A 22,348-nucleotide genomic window follows, 5' to 3' on the forward strand; every position below is an offset into this window, starting at 1 on the left:
CCGCCCGCCCGCTGCCCTCGCGCACGCGCCAGCACGCCCCTGCGCCTGCAGCGCCAATGGCAGAGCGCCCGACAGGCGGAGCGCCGAGGCAGACGGCCAATGGGCACGAAGGGCTCGGCCTCCCTCCCGGATTCCCGGCCAATGGGACCAAAGCACCTGGGCGCGGGGGGTATTAAAATGAATGAGCAGCCTGGATTGGTCAACTGGGATCCGTCTTCCTTTCCAATGACCAATGGAAGAGGAGACCCCGAGCAACCTCGCCGCTGAGTGGTAGTCGGAGCGAAGGGGCGCGGCCGAGCCGGAGCCACGGTGAAAAGGGCGGAGCCAAGCCACGTTGCCCGGGCAACCAGGGAAGCGGGGAGCGGCCCCGACTCGGAGGCGGCTGCAGGGCCCGGGGAGCTGAGCCCGGCCGCCCCAGGGCAGTCGCTGGGGCTGGAAGACCCGCCGAAGCGCGGCTGTAGGTCGCATCCAGGCCAAAAAACGGAACAAGGAGCTCAGGCACCTCTCCGAGCCGCGGATGCAGCCCGGTCTGTCCCATCGTCATCTCTCCTCCTCCTGGCTATAAGGTTTCTTTGAGACAAGTTCGTTTCTTACCCCAATATGTACTGCTCACTATCAAATAGCAGCTGTACGATGTTTTTCTCCCCTTGAAGCTTTATTGTCTTTACTTATTTTGAACTGAAGCACTTTTTTCCGGGGCAGGACAAGAACCAAAGGAATTGAGTAATTACTCTCTTATTTCTACTCCTCTAGAAATCCAAAACCATGAAACCACCTCAAAAGCTCAGGGAGAAGAGGCAAAGGGTTAACCTGTCATGGGCTTTGAGAAGATGAAGAATGAGAATGCAGCAGAAATAGTAACAAGCTCAGTGATGAAATCCTGCAGCTCAAAAAGCTCCCTCACACAGTGCAGAGTGTCAGCCAGCTCAGAGAGAAACTATAGTTTGTGGAAGCTGAAAATCAAAGCAGTAAGGCTGAGGTGATGAACGTAGCAAAACTCTTGTTACAGAAGAGACACATTCTCACTGAAAAGAGGCCACAGACACAGACTGTGCAAAACCAACGTGAAATTGCAGTATGAGTGGGGCTTGCTTAGACATGACACACTGCTTCAGGACTTTGAGGAAAAGGTGGATGCTGTAGAGTTGCTAAGTCGGCGACTGGAAACAATGAAACATCACCCTGCTACTCTGAGCCTCACTTGTCAGGGAATTCAGAAGAAAAAGAAAAAAACCAAGGAAGCCAACTCCTCTTTCCTGAAGAAAAGAAAGCATGGAAACAAAACAAATGAAGGAGTTTGCCATAATTCTGATTTTCAAGATGCCTTTTTTTTTTTTTTTTTAATCCTGGCTGGGAGAGCAAAAGGCTCCAGGGAAACCTTTTAACTACATTTGGGTATCTGAAGGACACCTACAGAAGGAGCTGGGGAAGGACTGTTTAGAAAGGCTTGGACAACAGGGTGAGTGGCAATGGTCTGAAATTGGAGCAGGGGAGATTTAGGTTGGACGCAAGGAGGAAGATCTTTACAATAAGAATGGTAAAATACTGCAACAGGTTACCCAGGAATGTGGTTGAGACCCCATCCCTGACAACATTCAAGATCATCCTTGATATGGCCCTGGGCAGCCTGACCTAATTGGAGATGTCCCTGCTGACTGCAGGGGGGTTGGACGAGACAACCTTTGAGGGTCCCTTCCAACCCAATACAATCTGTGAATACATGACATCATACTCCTGAAAGCATCACCAAAAACCCCTCAACCTGCAATATTTACAGGTGCCCAAGTCCTGATTTGGGACAGACAAAAACTGCTAAGGAAGCCTGTGAAGAAACAGACAGGTACTTGAATCTTTAAGTTCCAAATTACACTGACAACAGATGATTAAGGTAACTTTACATGACTTTATTTAACAAAAACATGTATTTACAGTTGAAAAAAGTTCCAGTTTGATACACATCTGAACAAAACAAACGTGACAACTACATGAACCCAATTTAAACATGATGTACACAGGATGCATCAACACTTCTCTGTGTCATTCTGGTTTTTAAAACATTCAAAAAGAAGCTGTTCCAAGGTACCTTTTTCTTCCAAATGGAATTCGTTGCTAAATGAACTAATGTTGATGACTGATTGCTGTTTGAAGTTGCAAAAACTACCTTATAATAAAGTGCAGGTTGGACAGAATTCCAAATGTGGTTGAAGTTTCCTGGTCTCTCTAATCTGCTGCATGTACACAGTGGCAGTTGCAGGCATCTTTAGTTGTCTTTAAACCCATGAAGAAAAGAAAGTTTGCTCGATGGGGACACTTGCTCTGTGAAAGAAAATCTCAGGCATCTTGCTACAGACACTCTCAAATACCTGAACAATAAAATTGTCAAATTTTTTTATGCAATCCCTGAATTTATTATAGAAATCTTCCTTAACAGCTAATTAAGAGATTTGGTATGCTGCAAGAACCTTCAGAAGCTCGGTGGCAAGTAATTCTATGTCCTTAATGATCTCTGTTTTTATCAAAACTCAAGTGTTACTTTCAAATCAAGTTACTGACAAGCTGAGACAATTGCCTCTTCAGGCAGGTGATTTTTGTTGTTGTTGTATTGTTGTTGCTTCTCAAATGTCTTTTGTGTGAAAATGAACTGTGCAAAGCTCTTTTATTGCATTGCTTTTCTTCATTAAAGAACATACCCTATATACACAAAGAAATCATTTAGAAAATATATACATCTCAGAAGAACAGAAAGATCCAAAGGGAAACAAAAATAATAATCACAAAACAAAATAACAGTTGCAGGTAACAAACAGTGCACAAGTGTTGCAGCAGGCCTCTTTCCCCACAACTATGCCCACTTCCACTGTTACATTCAACACCTTACTGAGAAGAGTTCAAGGAGAACAGGCTGTCGATGGCTGCAAAGATACCTAGTGGCTAAAGAATGTGTTCAAACCAGACAAATGAGCCACGCTTGTAGACTTGTTTGGAAAGGAAGTACAAATGTAGTTGCAATGAAGACTTGAGTCACAAAACCAGTTACAGTACCACCTAAAAATGTATACTGAGGAAAAACAGTTGTCTCTGTGTTTAATAAAGGGTGTAAAAGCGTAGTGCAAACGTTTCGGATGGTAGGCCTCTCGTATCCTTCACGGAAAGGCAATAGTTGTTGTAGCAATAGAAAAAAAGTCAGGTTAAAAAACACTTACTGACCTTCCAGCTCCCTATTGCACTCCAAAGCAGGGTAGAATCCAAGTACCAGCCATTAAAAACCCAAGCTGGACACATTCTGGGAGAACTAACACCTGTTTCATACCGAGACCTTCACGTCTGTTTTCAGTAAGCAACGACCTAGAAGTCGTCTTACAGAGGAATTGAGATGGCCAACAAGAAGCCACATCCATTACGCCAGGTACACAACGTGGACGGGCAAAGAGGTCAGTGAGGTATCAGACTTGCAAGCTGCATTTGCATTACACATCTTCCAAAGTGATTTTGAGTCCTCACTCACCAGGGAATCTTGCTCCCACTCTTTTGAACGTTACAGCCAAACTATCTATTGCAGAAACCACGTCGGTACTAAAGGGCAGCATCTTGACTATGTCCCACAGTCCTTTAGTTTGTGTAGAGGTGAGCAGCGTGCAACTACTATTCTCTTCTTTTTAAATTCAGCCAATGCCAAAAATCATCAGCATCAACCAGACTGAAGAGCACTGGGAAACCACTGCCCATACAGGTAGAGGATGTTGCAAGGCCTGTTTACAGTTAACACAAGTATTGCTTCAGTTGAGTTTCCCTTTTCAAAGAGCATCGTTATTTGTAGAAGAGGTTTTACGCTAGACACGAAACATTCTGGTAAATCAGAGGCACTCATGATTTACAGCTGAACATTCATCTGAATGCAGAGGGGATCTAAGCTGTACAACAGAACCGTGTGACCACAGTCTGCCTGCCTCTGTAACTTGCTCCCATGCATCAGAGGCTGGATAAAATGCCAGGAAATGACAGCTACCACTCATCCTGATGGTGCTTGTCTGGCACATTCCCCAAGAAACTTCTTTCGCTTGTCACTACATAAAGTTCCACATAACACTTTCTCCCTGTGGCAGCAGCAGCTTCAGGACATCCCACAGAACCTTTTCAGCAGCAGTGCTGGCTTATGTAACTTCTCCTCTGCACTCTTCCTCCTCAGTTTTGCCAGTGAGCAGAGCTGGGATTTAAATAACTAGAAAAATTGCTCTGAACCATTTCTCAGTTATCTGCTCAGCCCATAGTTTTATCAGCATAACTGGAGTGATGGCACAGGACTAAGTAACTGGTAGGTAAGAACACCCCAAAACAGCACTGCACCAGAAGAGGGAGACACGGGAACAAACATGTGACCCTGGCTTTAAACAGAGGAAAGAGTACAACTGGGAAATGATGCCAGCTTAGCGCTAGAAACCCTGCAGCGAGCTTGGAATCAGGTCTGACTAATGGAACTTCTTCCATGTGCATCCAGGTGGGAAACACAGATTTCCAAGGCATCTTGAAGAATAATTGGTTGTGCACTGCTAGTGTGACATCTCTTCCAAGTTTACTTTCTACTTAATCTTTTCTCATTAAAGAATGGAATGTAGCTCTACGTCTACGTGATTTCTTTGGTAAATGGGACCTAGAGCCTACAAAACAAGAAGCATTTCTAAAGAAATGGTCCTCACAACATTTAAGTACAAATTCCAGCACCAGTTGTTTAAAATCCAGATCCAGCTACCATGATAGGTAAAAGGGAAATAGAACCTGCCCAAGAATGAAACTGGGAAATAGCTCTCAAAGCAACCAACATTGCTGAATGCCCAGTCTTTCAAAACAAAGAAAAACCAACAAAAACAAAACCAAAACGTAAAAACCCACCCTTACTGTTGTTGAGTTTCACTGCCCTCATCAGAACCACAGAATGTGTAATGCTGTCCACAGCCAATGCTCATTCCACTAGGAAGTTTAAGGCTATGCCTAGATTTCATTTTTAAGGGGTCTATTCCCCCATTTCCTTCCTTTCCCCTTCCCCTCCTTCTCTTGTCTCTTCTCTCCCCTTTAAGGCTATCCTACTACTAAACAAAACTCTGAAATAACACTTTGATTTGCAGGCTCACACATGTCAAAGTCCTCAGTACTTCTGCCACGTTAACTCTTTTCCTGTGAGTCCCTGGAGGCCACCGGAACGTTAACGTTTGAGCGAAGGGCTTCCTTTTTCCATCTCCCGGTTATCTTTCTGCAGAGCTGCCAGTATCTAGATATTTTGAGGAATGAGAGAGAAAAAGAAGTATTAGATTTTGAAAGTGACTCCACTGAGCATTGTCTGAAGGGTTTTCAATTTCATTCTCTCTGAACAATGTTGTTTTAACTGTCACTTTAAATGAAATCAAATTTAGAGAACCTCTCGACTGATGCAGACCTCTCCCCTAATGCAGACCTCTCCCCTAAGTCCCTGTGGTGCGGTAGATAAAATGGATTTAAAGTTTTAAACTCAATAATCCCTCAGCACTCACTTTTGAAGCCTGGAGAGGAGATTCCTACCCAGATTACACAAGTTTAGCACATGAAAGGATGCTGCCTGAGGAGAAGTTATAATTCTCAGGATAAATGGAGTGTCTGAAAACACTGCAAGTGAGCAGCCTGAGCTGTGTGGTATCAGTTTAGAGTTCATGACAGAATCATCTGAGCACTGATGGGTGCTTACCTGGACCACATGACTGTCTCCAGATCTGCTGACATCTTTTTCTGAAGCAAAGAGTCCACATTTGCATCTACACTGAAAAATTCTATCTCCTATACACAACTTTGTTTTGCTAGTCCCTATATGGAGAGCACGAGAGCCAGTTTCTTGTGCTGCTTGATGCACTCCCTGCCCTACAGTTAGTCTCTGCTGAAGAAGTTCAGCATCATCCTCAAGAAGAATCCTAGAACTGCAAGTACTGAGGGACAATCTTTCATTGCAGATAACTGCAGCTATGAGTAAGGAACCTCCTTTCCTCCCTCTGACTGACTGCAAACCAACCTCTGCCCCATCAGAGCCAACAGAGCTCAGATTCTTTCAGTTATTTGAAAAACTTTATGGAGCCAAAACCTGAAGCATGCAGATTACAGAGATGCTAAGCAAACAGTCCAGTGTGCTGTAGCACCTCTAGTCTTCTGCTGCTAGAGCTGTAGGTGTAACAACATCCACTCCCATGTCAGGCTACAGCTGTATTAGCAGAAGGCCCTGGAGTTCTCTAAGCAATTCCAGAACAACAACAGAGCTTGCAGGCTTCCTATTGCTAACCAAAGTCCTTGCTACTAGAAGTGCTGTCCACATTTACCAAGATTCCCTTCAGTCTTATGTTTCCTGATCACATTGTCCGTGACCAAGGAGAAATGGAGTGAGATGAAAAACACACCAGCCCACCCAATGAAGGAACCAAGACTGTGACAGCCAGCTTCATAAGCAGCCTGTAACATTTTAGATGAGGTCCTACACACATCCTCTTTACACAGCAACAAGACAGAATGTGTTGCACAAGATAACAGGATTGTAATTACCATGGCACAGCAAGGTGAAAAGTTCACTCAGTGGGTGTTTTTCTGAGTGCCAACTACACCTACTGCTGAGATGTGCAGCTCAATTTGCCTTCTGAGTTCCACAGTCGAGCACACACCTACAAAGCAGCAGCACCTCAAGCTCTGCTGCCTGCCTATGCAGAACAGTTACTGTAACCAAAGGAGATGATGCTAGAGATGAGAACACAAGGCCCACTTTTCTAAGGCTGGGAGCATTCTGCATCCTCTGGGAACCAGCACACTTGGCCAGTCAGCCCACTTTAGAGCTTATCTTTAAAGCAGTGCAGCCATCACTCTTCAGGTTTAATTTGCTAATTTAAAAAGCTATTTCCCTGCAGAAAATTTTTAGCTAGGAAACATTGTGACTGCAGACAGACCTCTCAAGCACACTATGTGGGACTCATACCCAGTACTACTAGGAGTCCACCCATGCAACCAAGTCACACACTGCCAAAAACCTCTTTGTCCTAGCAAAGTTCAGGTTTCTGAGTCTGAACTCCTTCTAGTGAACTTTAAAGACAAATGAGAGAGGTAAGAAACCATCACAGACAGCATCTTAGTAATAGAAACAAGATTCCATATCCTCTTTGTCTTGCTAACATTTCTACACCAGTTACAGTAGCAGTACCTCAGCAGCTAAGCAGTCCCAGTAAGTGCATGACATGAGCAAACTCAGAGCCCCTGCTCACTTCTGGTTTGGAAAAGGATGGCAGGCCAGAGAGTGAACAGGCTTTTCACATGGGAACTCACTCAGCAATGGAGTTAGCTGGTGAAAAACCCAGCTGGTGCAGAAGTCAAGATGGGTATGAGACCAGCCAACACTAACAGCATGCTAAAACTCTGTCTGAGATCTATCTGTACCGTGGTTCAGAAACATTTTTCTTCTGTTTTCCACAGCAATTGGAAATAATCTGGCAAATTCCAATGCCTTCAGAATGAAGCCAATGAGGAAGCTGAGGAAGATCACTTAACTTAGGTTACCTGAGCTCCTCCTCTTCCTGTTGTGACAATCACCACTAAACCTTTACATGTCACAGACTGCAAACCACGGGCTAAGAACTCCTGTGACTTGGGGTACTTGTCAGAACAGGACCCTTTCTCTCCTTCTCCACAGACAATTGCTCACAGATTAACATCCTCTTTACCTGAGCCCACTTTTTGTTTCTACTCTGCATCTGAATGGCAGCAATAGATGTGAAGAATTCTTCCGAAGGCAAGTCCTCTGGCAGCTTTGTTAAAAACTGGGCTATATGAATGAAGTCCATTTTGGTCAAAATATCTTCAAAAAGTTTTAATATTCCCAGAGCTGTACGGAACAAGAACTCCTCTCCGTCACGGCAGAACACATCCCAGACACGACACGCCAAGTCTAAGGGCAAAGATTTGCTGTACAGTGTGAATATCCTGCAAAACAGAAGAGAAATTTCTGAGTTACTGGACAAGAAAAATGTTTTGGATGTTCACAGAAGTACAGAGTGATCATCAGTAAGCTTGAGGCTTCTCAAACATTTATAACTGCATCAGGAATGGTGTGGCCAGCAGGAGCAGGGAGGTCATTCTGCCCCTGGACACTGCACTGGTTAGGCCACACCTTGAGTCCTGTGTCCAGTTCTGGGCCCCTCAGTTTAGGAAGGAGGTTGACTTGCTGGAACGTGTCCAGAGAAGGGCAGCGAAGTTGGTGAGGGGCTTGGAACACAAGCCCTACAAGGAGAGGCTGAGGGAGCTGGGGTTGCCTAGCCTGGAGAAGAGGAGACTCAGGGGTGACCTTATTGCTCTCTACAAGTGCCTGAAGTGAGGTTGTAGACAGGTGGAGGTTGGTCTCTTCTCCCAGGTAGCCAGCACCAGAACAAGAGGACACAGTCTCAGGCTGCACCAGGGGAGGTTTAGTCTGGATGTTAGGAAGAAGTTCTACACAGAGAGAGTGACTGCCCATTGGAATGGGATGCCCAGGGAGGTGGTGGAGTCACCATCACTGGAGGTGTTCAGGAGGAGACTTGATGGGGTGCTTGGTGCCATGGTTTAGTTGTTTAGGTGGGTTGGACATGATGATCTTTAAGGTCTCTTCCAAGCTGGTCTGGTCTATTCTATTCTATTCCTTTTTATTTTTCTGTTTGTTGCAGCATACCAATAGGTGAAACAACATAAAACTGCACAAACATTAAGGGATCTTGCTATGAATGTGTGTCTCCAGTTCTCTTGGGTCACACCAGAAGAAACAACATACATGGTTTTATGCTGGATGTATACTGGCCACAGGTATAATCAAAAGCATATTTAATCATGGTTTCAGAGCTGAGGACTGATGCAGTTTCATCTGCTAGGACACAAAAATCTGAACCTTAAGGCACACTGCATAGGGAATTCTGTGGATCAGATGAAAGAGATGTGCAAAATTAACTCTGACTTTCCACAAGTATTTGAGGAAAAGATCATTTTAAACTCTAACGAGCAGAGAGAAACATGCGAGATGTCCAGAGAGAACATGTGGACAGGTGTGGTTCAGCGTACTTTAACAGGTGTGATCCCCAAAGACTAAAGATAGGAGCAGAAGCAAGCTGCTAAAACTGTATCTTCAGTAATTGACAAGAGCACGTTTTTTCCTTCATCAAAATGTTGACAGCCTTGCAGCCAGGAAATGTGTGGATGCTCCCCACTCCCTCTTCTATCTAACACCTTGCTAAAAGGCAGAGTGGCTTCATTGCCATGAACTGCAAGTGAATGAATTTTCCTGGAATCACGTTAGAGGATATAAGGGGAAAGAGCTGCAGTTTAGGGAGAGAACATTTCTCCACAGACAAACTCTGTAAAACTGCAAATAATTCTTCCTCCAGCAGAGGCCAGCAAAGCCTCAAACTTAATCAAAACCTTTCCACAGCATCTAACACCAATTTTCAAGTGTGATGAACCCAACAGTGGTTCTCATGTTTAAAGCTCCTTCCTACCAGCTCCAACTTTTTTTTTTTTGTTAGAAAATTGGTGTTTACATTAAAACCCAGAATGGAACACATACATATGGGCACACAGACATATATATTTATAGAGAGGTGCAGAATATTTCCATAGCAAGTTCTAATAACCAAAGGTTTTCTGCAGTATCTGCTTTTTGCTGAAAAAGAGGATTTCAATGATGTGCCATCAAGCACCCAGTTTCACTGTGAACCAGCACACTTTAGCAAAATGGGAAAACATATTGTTACAAGCAGTAAGACCAAATTCAGCCATTTGCACAAATGCAGGAGAGAGGTCAATCACAAGTTTAGGATCCTTCAAATCCTACTTCCCCCCCCCCACCATCTAGACACCTTGCTGCAATGTTTTTGTAAGAAGTGGAAATGGTTCAAGTTCTGTTCTCCAAAAAGCTGAATCAGAAGCATAAAAATAAGCAAGAGATAGAGCTTGGGATGAAAACACTCACTTCTGTTCATACATGTACTTTATGTACCCCCATGAATGTCTCAGAAGAGCATGATACAAGCCCCTTCTTTGCATTTCTGGCTGATAATGTGCTGCAGTTTGAACTCTTTCAACTCTTCTGTACAGTCACACACCACATAATTATGTCTTGCTACAGAACACCTACACAGTAGAATTAAGGCTTTTTGTCTATATACACATGCACAGGAAACAGCAACAGCTTATCTGTTGACAAAGAACAGCGTAATAGGAAGCAATTCATCAGAGTCCTTTCCCGGTCACCAGGCAGCAGCCAGAAAGTAGTTCAGGTTAAGAATGAGCAACAATGCTCTTTTTCTTTAATCTCTTTCTATTCATAAGAGCTTTTATTGTCATGATTCATACTGAACCTGATTAACCCATGTGCATTAAACCTGCAACTATGCAGAAAATTAACTGTCAGAAGAAACAGTCAGAACTATTTATTAGAACACTACTTTCTGTAGGAGATTTACTCACATCAAAAAAGCTGTCACATCGAATTAGGTATTTGGCATTGATCTCTTCATGATTTGTAAGCAAGTGCAATTTGCAAGAAATTCACAAGGCAATTAACTTCCATTAATATTAGCATGGAATTAAATGTATCAAGCCCTTAGAACGGCCTGGGCCCTCTAGAATAAGCAATGTAACAGCAGTAGGGATGGTTACACTAAGAATGGGTACAGCATTTGCTCCCTTCAAACATTTCCTGCTGAAAGAGTTTTTCCTTAGACATCAGAGCTACTGGTCTGAAAGCCAGCTAAAATTCATCACAGCAATAAAGCAGCTGCTAGACTACAACAGCTAGAGCAGCAACTCTCAGCAGCACTAGCACACAACTTGAAGATCTGCTCTCTCTGTACTGCAGGACGATTTTCTGTCTGCAGCAATTTCAACTCATGAGAAGTGCCAGGCACAGGCAACATAGCCATCCAGCACAGAGATGTCCTGTGGCACAGCAATGGAAATTCAGAACAATGGCTGTTAGCTGTTTGGAAGATGGGGGAAACTCCTGAGTACCAGATGCTCCCACTCCTCCCAGCCCTGCTTGTGATGAAAGTGTACTCTGAGGTAGATGTATGAAGCCCTGGCTGGTTCCCTGCTCACAAAGAAAGCTGTCATCATTGGGGGATCTTTAGGAGGAGACTTGATGGGATGCTTGGTGCCATGGTTTAGTTGATTAGATGGTGCTGAATGATGGGTTGGATGCAATGATCTTGAAGGTCTCTTCCAACCTGGTTTATTCTATTCTATTCTAAGTGCGTGACCATAATGTTATCAAAACCACAAAGCACTGGTACCATGATAATCATAGGCTCTGCATGTTCTTTTCTTTGTTCCTCTTCCCTCTCTTTTCCTCTTTTTGATCAAAAAGGTTTGGTAAGATATTGTTAGGAACAGCACTGAAGCCAGGTATGCTGGATTTTGGATGAACAGCTTAGGCACTGCAGCACTACTCCAAATCAGATCTTGGATATCCCTGCACTATGGGCTCCTCTCCGATCTCTGTAACAGCACAGAAATATTTCCGCAGCTTTCTGAGTTGATTTGTAGTTCCAGTTTTAAACTTGCTCTTGGATCTTTCCTCCTTCATCTGGGTACTAGTTTTTGCTTGTTACATTTTGTATGGATTTCAACTACATCTGCTTTGAGACAAAGACTGCAGCTTCCCAAGTGTTGATGCATTCCTTCATTGTACAGCGGCATCTCTGTTCTCATTAGCACCTTTAGAGTTATTGCAATGAGCTTGATGGTAACAGTTTATTTAATACAACTTTAAAAGCATTACAGCTAAAAAAAGTCCAAGTATTTACTTTGTTCCTTACTATGAAAACCTTAATTATCATGAACTATTTATAACTGACTGCAACAGAGCAACTTCCTGGCACGCAGCAAATCTGACTGCATTGTAAGATACGTAGATCCAATACAAATAGTGTGTGAGTTTCTGGACAATTTCCAACCAGCCAGAAGCACCCAAAAAGCCCTGTGCTCTCACCTAGGAATACTACAGAGCAGTGCAACAGTTCACCTGATTCCACCCTGACCTGCAGTGATGTAAGGTTGAACACACTGTAAATTAGGATGAAGACTGTAATCCTTTGGTGTCTGGTAACAAATCCAGTTCAAATCAGGGTGTCACTAGGTATCTTTGGACAGAATTAGAGCTCCTCTCCTCCTTGCAAAGGTGGCATGTATTCAAGGCATCATCCTAAGTTCCAGTTTTGGGGGGATGGAGAGTTACTGGCATGACATAGAGTTAAGTTTTCCTTAATGTAACAGATGGCAAGCTTATAAACACTTCACTGGAAGTGCCCACTAGAAATGTCCACAAGTGACCAAAGCCTGGACCTTTATCATAACAGGCAAATGGTGTCAATTGAAAGTTAGAGTTCATGAAGCACAATCACAGTCAGTGTAATAGTAAAGGACCACTGATCAATCCATCAGTACAAACAAAGCCCTTGGCTATAATTATTGCCCAAATCATTTTTCTGAGCCAGGATAAAGAGGTGTTTGCAGAGCAGCAGCAGGCCACAAATAGACAGCATGTGTACTTTGCAAAGCCACATTCTGCTCTGCTCACAAGAGCCTGTGTTACATCGACTGACAGAGCTGGGAGGCCAAATCTGGGCTATTCAGACACACTATTTCCCCTCTTCTCTCTGTGAACCTCACTGCATCTCTCTTTACAGCTTTCTGTATTCTGGATTCCCTCTACATTCCTCAAAAAAGGAAAAACCTGAATTTCCATGAGAATTCTCAGGTGGAGTTTGTGCTTGAAGCATGAGTCCTACTTCATGAAAGAGATGCCTTCTGGATGGTGTCCACTGGTAATCTTGTCACTGTATGTGTTAGTTAAGTCCTTGGGGTTTTTCCCATCACAGAAGGCAGTGGTGGAACCAAACTGGCAGGGAGGCCCTCCCCTTAAACCCTCCACAAGTCACAAGGAAACCCAAAGCAGCATTACATGACCTGTGCAGTTGGGCCCATCTCTATGCACAGCATCTCTCTGTCTTGGAATGCAGTCCTTCCAAAGTGACTTAAGCATTCCAATTGTGCTGCTGGGCCCTGCAGAACTGCTTACAGGGAGCAGCACAAAGGAGACTAGTTGATTCCACTGTAATTGCAGCAGGAGCAGGAGGGTTTCCCAGCAACTGGACTGTGCAGAACTGGCTACTGGAGCTCTCCCAGAGCTGACACCAACTGAGATTTACTGCACACAGGCCTGCACAGTAACCATGCCAGTCACCAGAACAGTAGCAGGCATCCCTTTGGAGCTCAGAACAAATACACATTTAAACAGAAGTAATGTAGGTAGAAATCTCTGAAGCAGCCTTGCTCTCACTACAACCAAAAGGTCTGCCCATTCAGAGTGACACTAGATCAGTGTTCTTTCCTGGCTCCAAACAAACTGAAACCACATTCTCATCTTTCTGGAAGCACTTCTGGTATTAATGGAGTGATTACAGCACTACAGCAAACTCACCATCAGCCACAAGCAACCTTACAGACAACATTTTCCACAGTCCCGAGCTTTATGTTTACTCACTTGGAGAGCACAGACCCATCTGATTTTTCCTTACCTTTTCTATGTTAATGGAAGCAATGAAGACAGCACACAAAGTCCAGCTTGCCAAGCTTCCAGTGGGCATTTTAAAATTAAACAAAAATCTAAATCTGCTTCCTACAGGATCTAAGTATTTCAAAGTAGAAAGCAGATTCCTGTATGCACACACGTGTGTATACACACACATATATACACATGTAGAGACATGTACAGATTTAAATGTTATACCTAACTGTTAGTTTAACACCAGCTGCATTGGTCTAACAAAATTAAAGACAGAGTGGGACAAGTCAGCTAGCTCAAGATGGGTGCAGAAAAGGCTTAATACAGGACTGGGCTACCTCAACTCCTAGGACTCCCTCCACTAGTCTGCATTCCTGTGCAAGATCTCACGGTGCTCAGGGTCTCCAGGGATGGGGAGGAACACAATAAATAGCGTCCTTGGGATTAGAATGCAACAGCTTTAACACAGATGTAGGCAGCCAGCAAGAAATGCTGAGGGTTACCAGTCCATTCTACAAAGATGCTGAACAGCATCATCCACAAGCACTCCTGACAAAAATGTCTTTCAAGTGCTCTTAAGATCCACAGAAGGCACAAAAGGGAGCATTGATGTGCCCTGTACACTCACACTTCAACATTTCAGTTCTTTGCTCACAAGTCAGCAATCATTTTCTTTTTTTTTTCCATTTAATATCTAAATGTGCTCAGAGAGAACAACTGATCACATGAATGTTTACTCAAGGAATACAATAAAGACTGATCTGTCAAAGCAGAATCGCTGAGGGGAATGTAAACCTTCAACCTTTCATCAAAACAGACCTCTGCTAAATCTCCAATTTCTGCTGCTATCCCTCAGGATTTCTTCTTTACAATATAAAGCTTGAATATTAACATGATTTTAACACACCTGCACCATGAAGACACTAACTTTTAGTCTCTCCTACATTTAAAAACCCAAACAAATATTACCTTATTTACAGCAGCATAATATTAAACTAATAATCCATTGAAAACATGGTGACCTGATGATTTCAATGTTGTCTCCCCAGTTATTGTGCAGCCTAGTCTTCCTACTCCAATATTCCTTTTATTCAATTGTTTCCCCACACACAGGCAGTTCACAACATGGTTTGAGGCAACACAACTTTGACATCTTTCATCTTATCATTAAGCTTCCCAGCCTCTGCGCTCTTCCTGCCCTGCTACCCTGTTCCAATATTTTTTCTGGCATCTTCCTGCTCTGTGCACAGACCTGGTTCAGTTTAATATTCTCTGCCTTCAATCATAAAAATCCCCCTGACTGTACTTCTCCCATCAAATGTTAGAAGAAATGAGCCTATCTATTACACACCTCCTCATTCCCCTACTCATGCTGCATTAAAATTTAATCCCAGTGTAAAAGCCAAGTCAAACAAAACCCATGTGACACTACCCTCTGTGCAGGAGGCATATGAAAATGCAGGAACTCAAGCAAAGGCAGCAAGGGGCCTGCATGGATGAACAAGAACCTCCTGACAAAACTCCAATATAAAAAGGAAGTGCACAAGAGGCTGGAGAGAGAGATGACCCTGGAAAAATGCAGACACATTGTCTGAGTATGCAGAGAAGAGGCTAGGAGATTCTAAGCCCATCTGGAGTTGAATGGACATTAGGGACAATGAGAACAGCTCTCCCTACATCAGCAGAAAAAAGGCTCAGGATAACATGAGCCCATTGCTGAACAAGGAAGGAAACCTGGTGGTAAAGTACATGCAGAAGGCTGTGGTACTCACTGCCTTCTTCCTTTCAGTCCATACTGAGAAGACTCGCTTTCAGGAATCCCAGTTGCTCCAGGTCACTGGGAAAGCCAGCAGTCAACAAGATGAATGTAAGACAGCAACAGGCCTTTGCAGCAAAGAACATCCTCTAAGTCCTGGGCTACATTAGGAACAGCACTGCCAGCAGGCCAAGACAGGTCATCCTTCTACTCAGCACTGGTGAGCCAGATCTGGGCTTCCCAGTATGAGACATAGATGTAGAGGAGCATATGGATAGCAGAGGCTTGGAGCATCTGATACACAGGGTGAGGCTGAGAAAGCAGGTACAGTTTAATTGGGAGAAGAGAAATATGCAAAAATATCTGATAGGAGGGTGTAAAGAGAAGTCAAACTCTTCTCATTTGTGTCCAGTGAACAGAAATGCAGGAAATTCCCTTTCAACACAAGAAAACAAACAAAACTTGTTCACTGTGAGGGTGGGTCAACACTGGAACAGAGCTGCCTGGAAAGGCTGTGGCACATCCTTCACTGGAGATACTCAAAATCCAGCTGGTCAAGGTTGTGAGGAACCTGCCCTAGGTGCCCCTACTTTAAGCAGTGGATTTCGACTAGATTATATCCAGATGTCCCTTTCAATGCCCCAGCAATTCCATGATCCTCTGCAAACCCATGTATTCTCATTTGGAGCTACTGAGTTGGACAGAGCTATTTTAAATGAACTTCTGCCTGATGAATCAGCAACACATTTGGTGACAACCAGGTCTTAAAGACCAGGCTATGGAGAGCTGGGTTCAGGTAGAATTGCACTAACAGAACAGATCTTATTCCAGAGTAGCAACTTATGAATTTCAGGAAAATCCTGTTCCTATTGGGCAGACCAAAACTGCACGTAGTATTCCAAGTGTGGTCTCACCAGGGCAGAGCAGAGGGGGAGAAGAACCTCCCCAGACCTGCTGGACATGCTTTTGTTAATGTACCCCAGGATACCCTGACCCTCTTGGCCACAAGGGCACATTGCTGTCCCATGGAGAACTTGCTGTCCACCAGGACAGGACGCCAAGGTCTTTCTCCATGTATGAATCTCCAGTGCAAGACTAGCAGCACATCTGAGTACACACACCTTGTACACACTGCAGAATAACTAACAGATTTTCTCAGAAGATCAAGCCAAGCATGCATTAAACATGGATAAAAACTGCAATACAGCTGTATTTCCAAACAAGGTTTAACCTCAACACAGGTGCAACAATAAAGGTTGGGCAAACAAACACCACTGAAGCATGCAGGAATGATCTGGATTGACAACTCAAATGCTGAACAAAAGATAAAGCCTTTATCTCAACAGAGTAACACACCAGGGAAGAGCACTCCTGCTTCTGTTATCAGTGCTGACATTGAGCTCTACACCAGGATGCACAAGAGCAATTACAATTCCAATCTCTTACCAATCAATGAGATAGATATCTGGAGTCAAGTTATTTTTTTTGAAGTGGGCAAACAACTTTGGCAGATTTTCTTCAAAGAACACCTCAAATGCAGCAAAGTAAGTCAACATCTGGGAAAACATAATGGGGAGAAAAAACAAACCACAACAAACCAGTTAGCTGTATTATTAATAGACTTAAATGTATTACCTGCTGTTGGATTAATGCTGTTCAAATACAGGATCATATGAATTATGCGATACCATGAAGAGCTCAACATCTACATAAAAGGCAGCATCTACAAGCACAAAGACTTTAAGATCCACTCTACATACCATTCTCATACAATATAAGGATTGGTTTGGGGTTTGGCCAGCTTCCTTTGGAAAGAAAAATACCAGCACAAGAGAAGTTATTTGCTGATTGCTCAAAATACTTAAAAGACAGAATGGCAGTTTATGCTTGTGGCAGTAATTTAATATTATTCTGAATAAAATCCAAGGCCCAATGGATTATAAAAGGAAATAAGAAACTAAAATAATTTAACAGTCCATAGCAAGAGTGAAGAGTCAAGCTGGCTCCAGTCCTAAGTCATATTCTAATACCAAAGCTTCTTTCATACCATGTTTTAAAATTAGCTAATAGGCTTTTCCTGCAAAGAGGAAGATAGGAAGTTCATACAGAAAAGCCAAAGACTGGGACAAACCAGCTTTATTTCTTCTATCTTAACTGCTGAGAAGCAGATCTTATTTCCAGTGTTCAAAGGTGAGAAAGAAATACAGATGCCATGTATTAAAGAACAAACAAAAACTTTCCAACAAAACCATCCCAAAACCCAAACACTCTAAAAGTAAATTAAAAACATATTTCAGGAGCTGTGTCTCTGTTTTGCTCTGGCACACAAGCAGCCCAGTGTACACACTACCAAGGGATTTCAGAGAATCCAGAGAAGAGCAGGCAACCAGCTCCCACTGAAAATTGGAGGGCTCTGCTCATTTGATTTCCCCAGGCTCCTTTTCAAACACATCTGCTACAATAAGAGACGGGGAACCTGCCTCTCCCTGCAGCAGTCTATTTTTGGCAACCTATTAGTTCAGGATAAAAAGCACCTACAATATATCTCTTCTAATATTGAAGTGGTTTCAGCTTTCAACTACAGTGCTCAATTTGAAAATGACCTACAATAACATTCTCATGACTATTCTCTCAGCATCATAAAATAGCAGCTGAACAATTTCATTCACCTGCCTGTTCAAAAAGGTTAGCAGGGTGTGGGTTTGGTTTGATTTAGGTTGGGTTTTTTTTTGGGGGAGGGGGGTGTTAGATCATTTTTTTTCATCAAGCATGTTGCTTTAAAATAAATTCTGATTTGTTTTTCAAGCTACTGAGCTTCAAAAAATAAATAATAAATAAAAATCCCTACATATCTCTACATGATGTTGATTAGAGTTTTCTTGCATACTCACAAGGCCATGGTCCACACGGAAAAATGCCATCTGACAGGGTTTATTTAAAAGATTTGAAAAAGCAATGAAGGCATCTGCAGTATCCAAGTTCAAGATCAATACTGCTGCTATGAATGACATGCCCTGTACCTGAAGGAAAAGAAGTGTTACTATTCAGCAGCAAGCACATTCTTCCAGGAATATTGCCTCACTTTGTCTGCATTATCACCAGTGTTTAATGCACTCCCTGAGCTGCTCAATTCTGTGGAACATTTCAAGGCAGTGCTTTTTAACCCACCTCACCCTCTGCTACTGGATGTTCAGAGCATGGAAGCTAATGATCCCTATGTTGCCTCCTTTCAAAGACCCAGCAGAACTTTAGACAGGCTGTGAGCTGCAGGGACTCGTGATAAGCAGCAGCTCTTGTTTCAGTTACCACAAGCTCATGATGCTGCTGCATCCTTCTACAAAGCGTGCTAGGGACTCAATGCTGAGGCCAGGCAATAAGCTTTCTTACTCAGAGGGTGTAGCACTGCCACTGCAGTCACATGGACTGAGGTGTGACAGCCCTTCCTGCAAACCTGAGGAACAAGCTCCTTCCCAACACAACAACAGGTTCCATGCCAAGTGAAGCACACCACCTGATCTGCTCTTTTTCTGGTTTCCCAGCAGTCACGCTCAGCAGTTTAACCAAGCACCCTGTGTTACTCGAGCACAGCAACATCCTCCTTCTGCATTTGCCTTCTCTAAAACATCTGCTCCCAAATAAAGAAAAAGCTCCTATATATATATCCCTGCTCTGGGAGGGAAAAAAAAAAAGGACTAAATTAAGGATCTTAAATCCATTTAGTCCTCTCATAGTCACTACTTCAGATACTACGAGGGAGCTCACATAGCCTTGATGAGCAATGCTTTAAAGACTATTCCAGAAGCTCACAGTGCTAAGGCACAGAAATGCAAATCAAGAGAGGTAAAATACTCAACAGAAGAATCTAAGCAAGATTCCATTAAAAACAGAACATATTCAAAGGATAAGGATTTAACTATATCTTTTCTTTTGATTCAGATTTTCCAGCACTACAAATAACTACTTCTGAGTTTTCCAATTACTTAACCTGTTAAAAAGCTTGTATCTAGCAATAGAACCACTGGATACACATCTCAAGGTTGTATTAGAATTGAAGGAAGCACACAGAAACACCACAAGAATTCACAACATCATTTAATACTGGTCTACAAAGGACCAATTAACACAATCTCCCCTCCCCAAATTCATAGAATGGCTTAAGTTGGAAGAGACTTTATTGATCACCTACTTCGACCTCCCCACCATGGGCAGGGACACCTCTCAACTAGAACTGGGTGCTCAAGGCCTCATCCAACCTGGCTTTAAACACACCCAGGGAGGAGGCATCCACAACTTCCCTGGGCAGCCTATTCCAGAGTCTCACCGCCCCTGTACTGAAGAGCTTCTTCCTAAGATCCAGTCTAAACCTACTCTCCCTTGGCTTAAAACCACTCCCTCTTGCCCTGTCTCTAGACAGGCTTATGAAAAGTCCCTCTGCAGCCCTCCTGTAGGATCCCTTCAGGTATTGAAAGGCAGCTCTAAGGTCCCCCCAGAGTCTCCTTTTCTGTATGCTGAACAATCCCAGCTTCCTCAGCTTATCCTCATAGCAGAGGTGTTCCAGCCCTTGGATCATCTTTGTGGCTCTCCTGTGGACTTCCTCCAACAGCTCTGTGTCCTTCTTATGATGGGGACATCAGAACTGAATGCAGTATCTCCCTCCCCATCCCTGAAATAAACCATTCATCACTTACATAGCCTACATCAGGTCTGTAACAGGTATAGGCTCCCAAAATACTGTGCAATGTGTCATGGTAAGGACCACCCTGTAATTAAACAAAACCAAGACAAAACATATGAGTACATAACATATTACAAACCCTTCAGTGCTACAGGCAGCTTCAATGTATCACTTCTGATGAAGGGCACATGATTTCCCTGTGCAGCTCTGGACTGCCTCAAGCCTTCCCAAGTAATCTTGGCTTTAGAGCCACGACACAGTCCTCCATACCATACTTATTACAAATGCAGCCAATGCATCAATTACATAACAAATCCTTATACAACAGGAATGTAGGCTTAAGTTATTCCTTATAGCCTAGTAGCACTTTGACAGAAGTGCCAAGAAAGCAGAAAAGATTAAAACAGCAGCAGTATGCCACAACACACACACACACAGAGCATGTGAAGAGCAACATCTGTAGCTAAAAAGCATTTCACAGTGTTGGCTATCAACAGCTAAGTACTGTAACTGCCTGAGAATTTCCAAAGGGTAAAGTTTTTCACCCAAAATGTTGATTTATCACAACCTTTTTGCAGGGCTGCTGCAATTCGTGTACAGGACAAAATATCTGCTTACAATGAGCCACTATAACACAACAAAACAGAAGTTACATTGGTCTTGCATGTAACCAAAAAAGGGGCACCAAATCTTGCTTGTCCCTCACTCTGTATTTGCAACCCCACAGCACTGAGTCACTGACTTGGAAACACTCATCTGCTTCACTTCAAACAGAAACCAGCATGAACTAGGCTAGATGAATCATGATTATTAGCCAACAGATTTGGTTTCTTCCCCCTTCCTCCAAACATGTTTTACGTTGAGATTACTCTTTTGTAGATTATTTACATTATTCCAAAACATTCAGGACATTTTCCCTCCAAAGATGTCCACTCCTTCAGATTTGAAGTTAATGGACTGTTTCAACCAAAGGACAGGCAAGTCTATATACACCTAATTTGGGAAGTCAAGACAACAGTTACCAGTGCTTACCTGCTGGAATATACAGAGATTAGGAAACGTTCTTGAGATATCCAGTTTTATTAACTCCAAGCTTGCTTCTCTGTCAGCTGCTGAAAATCCAGCATCTACAAAAGCCAAAGTTGCAGTATTTATTACATGGATCAGTGTTTGCTCTTTTTGTTTTCACTAAGGGTTAGCTTTTGCATAGCTTGTTTACTCTAGGGAATAAGGGTAGAGACAGGGCAATTCCCTGCAGCCTGCCCCAACTCAAAGCAACCCTACAGTACACACTGAGCCTTAGTACACTTTGAAGTGATGAGGAGTAAGACACAGGACAAGGCAGGCTGACAAACCACTAGAAAGATGTGACCTGTGACCCCCTCACCCTCAATAAGGCCTCTCAATAGCTCCTGAAGCAGCTGCCTCCGTGGAAAGGTTCTAATGAGAGAGGGAAGGCCTAAAGCAGCTACGTTTCATGGATGCCACGCATCTCTAGGATTATCAGCCCTCCTGCCACAACCAGGTTTATCTACTCTTTTTATGTGTTATTAAAGGTCATGGACACTGCAATGCACACTCCAGAACTGGAAAGGATTCCATAGGAACTAACTTTCTGAAGTATTATTTTTCTTTCTGATACCATGAAGGTTTATTTTACTTTGTCTGTTTGGTAGGTGTAGTTGGGAATTACCTACTGCTGCTAACTGAGCAATCAAAAACACCAACAGCTCTTGCTAGTCAATGCTTACACCAATCACATGAGCACCTATGCTCTGGAAAATCAAGTGCAAGAGGAAGCTGGAAACGTAGTGGGTGTCATCTTATTTAAGATGCAGGCATCTTAAGAGAACAAAGTAGGTGATTTCTAATCAAAAACATTTTTATGCTGATAAATGCCAGTAAGTATGTTCTGCTCTTTCTGCACAGCATAACTACTTACTGAAGGCAATTTCAAGCATCTGCATGCAGTTTTTTATACTCCCCAAAACACAACAACTCTTCCAGTCAATTAGTAAACCTCAAACCACTTAGTCTGCAAAAATAAATTGCTGCTCTCTAAAACACACCCGAGAGATGGGCTCAAAGCTGCAGTAAGGCAGTGAAATGTGACTTCTTGCTATAATTTGAGATTCAATTCCAGAACTACAGATGCTGCAAAGTATTTTAGCATTGCAATTCACATCCTCAAACTTCCCTTGTTTCCCCACAAATTGACATCAGACAAAAACTGGAGACAGTTTATAAAGAAAAATGAACAGAAGAAAAAATGAGAAGAAAGAGCACAGCTATTTTCTGCTTCCACAGAAAGAAGTTTTCTCCCCAGACTCATTTTTAT

The 22,348-nt window shown here is 43.1% G+C and overlaps 1 protein-coding gene across 4 annotated transcripts in view; it reads right to left on the bottom strand.

Annotated features, from left to right (window-relative positions):
- Positions 1 to 5,066: 5,066 nt before the first annotated feature.
- Positions 5,067 to 22,348, bottom strand: part of TBC1D14 (TBC1 domain family member 14) — a 49,385-nt gene continuing 32,103 nt past the window's right edge. For all 4 annotated transcript variants that reach the window (XM_009904234.2, XM_054172181.1, XM_054172183.1 and 1 more), the window contains 6 exons: positions 21,043 to 21,137; positions 20,024 to 20,095; positions 18,227 to 18,355; positions 16,782 to 16,891; positions 7,716 to 7,974; positions 5,067 to 5,263 (listed from right to left, as the gene is read on the bottom strand). In XM_009904234.2, the coding sequence (XP_009902536.2) occupies positions 5,198 to 5,263; positions 7,716 to 7,974; positions 16,782 to 16,891; positions 18,227 to 18,355; positions 20,024 to 20,095; positions 21,043 to 21,137 (731 nt within the window). In that variant the 3' untranslated portion in view covers positions 5,067 to 5,197. The remainder of the gene's footprint in view (positions 5,264 to 7,715; positions 7,975 to 16,781; positions 16,892 to 18,226; positions 18,356 to 20,023; positions 20,096 to 21,042; positions 21,138 to 22,348) is intronic.

The sequence above is a fragment of the Dryobates pubescens genome, chromosome 23 (assembly GCF_014839835.1).
Source record: "Dryobates pubescens isolate bDryPub1 chromosome 23, bDryPub1.pri, whole genome shotgun sequence".
NCBI lineage: Eukaryota > Metazoa > Chordata > Aves > Piciformes > Picidae > Dryobates > Dryobates pubescens.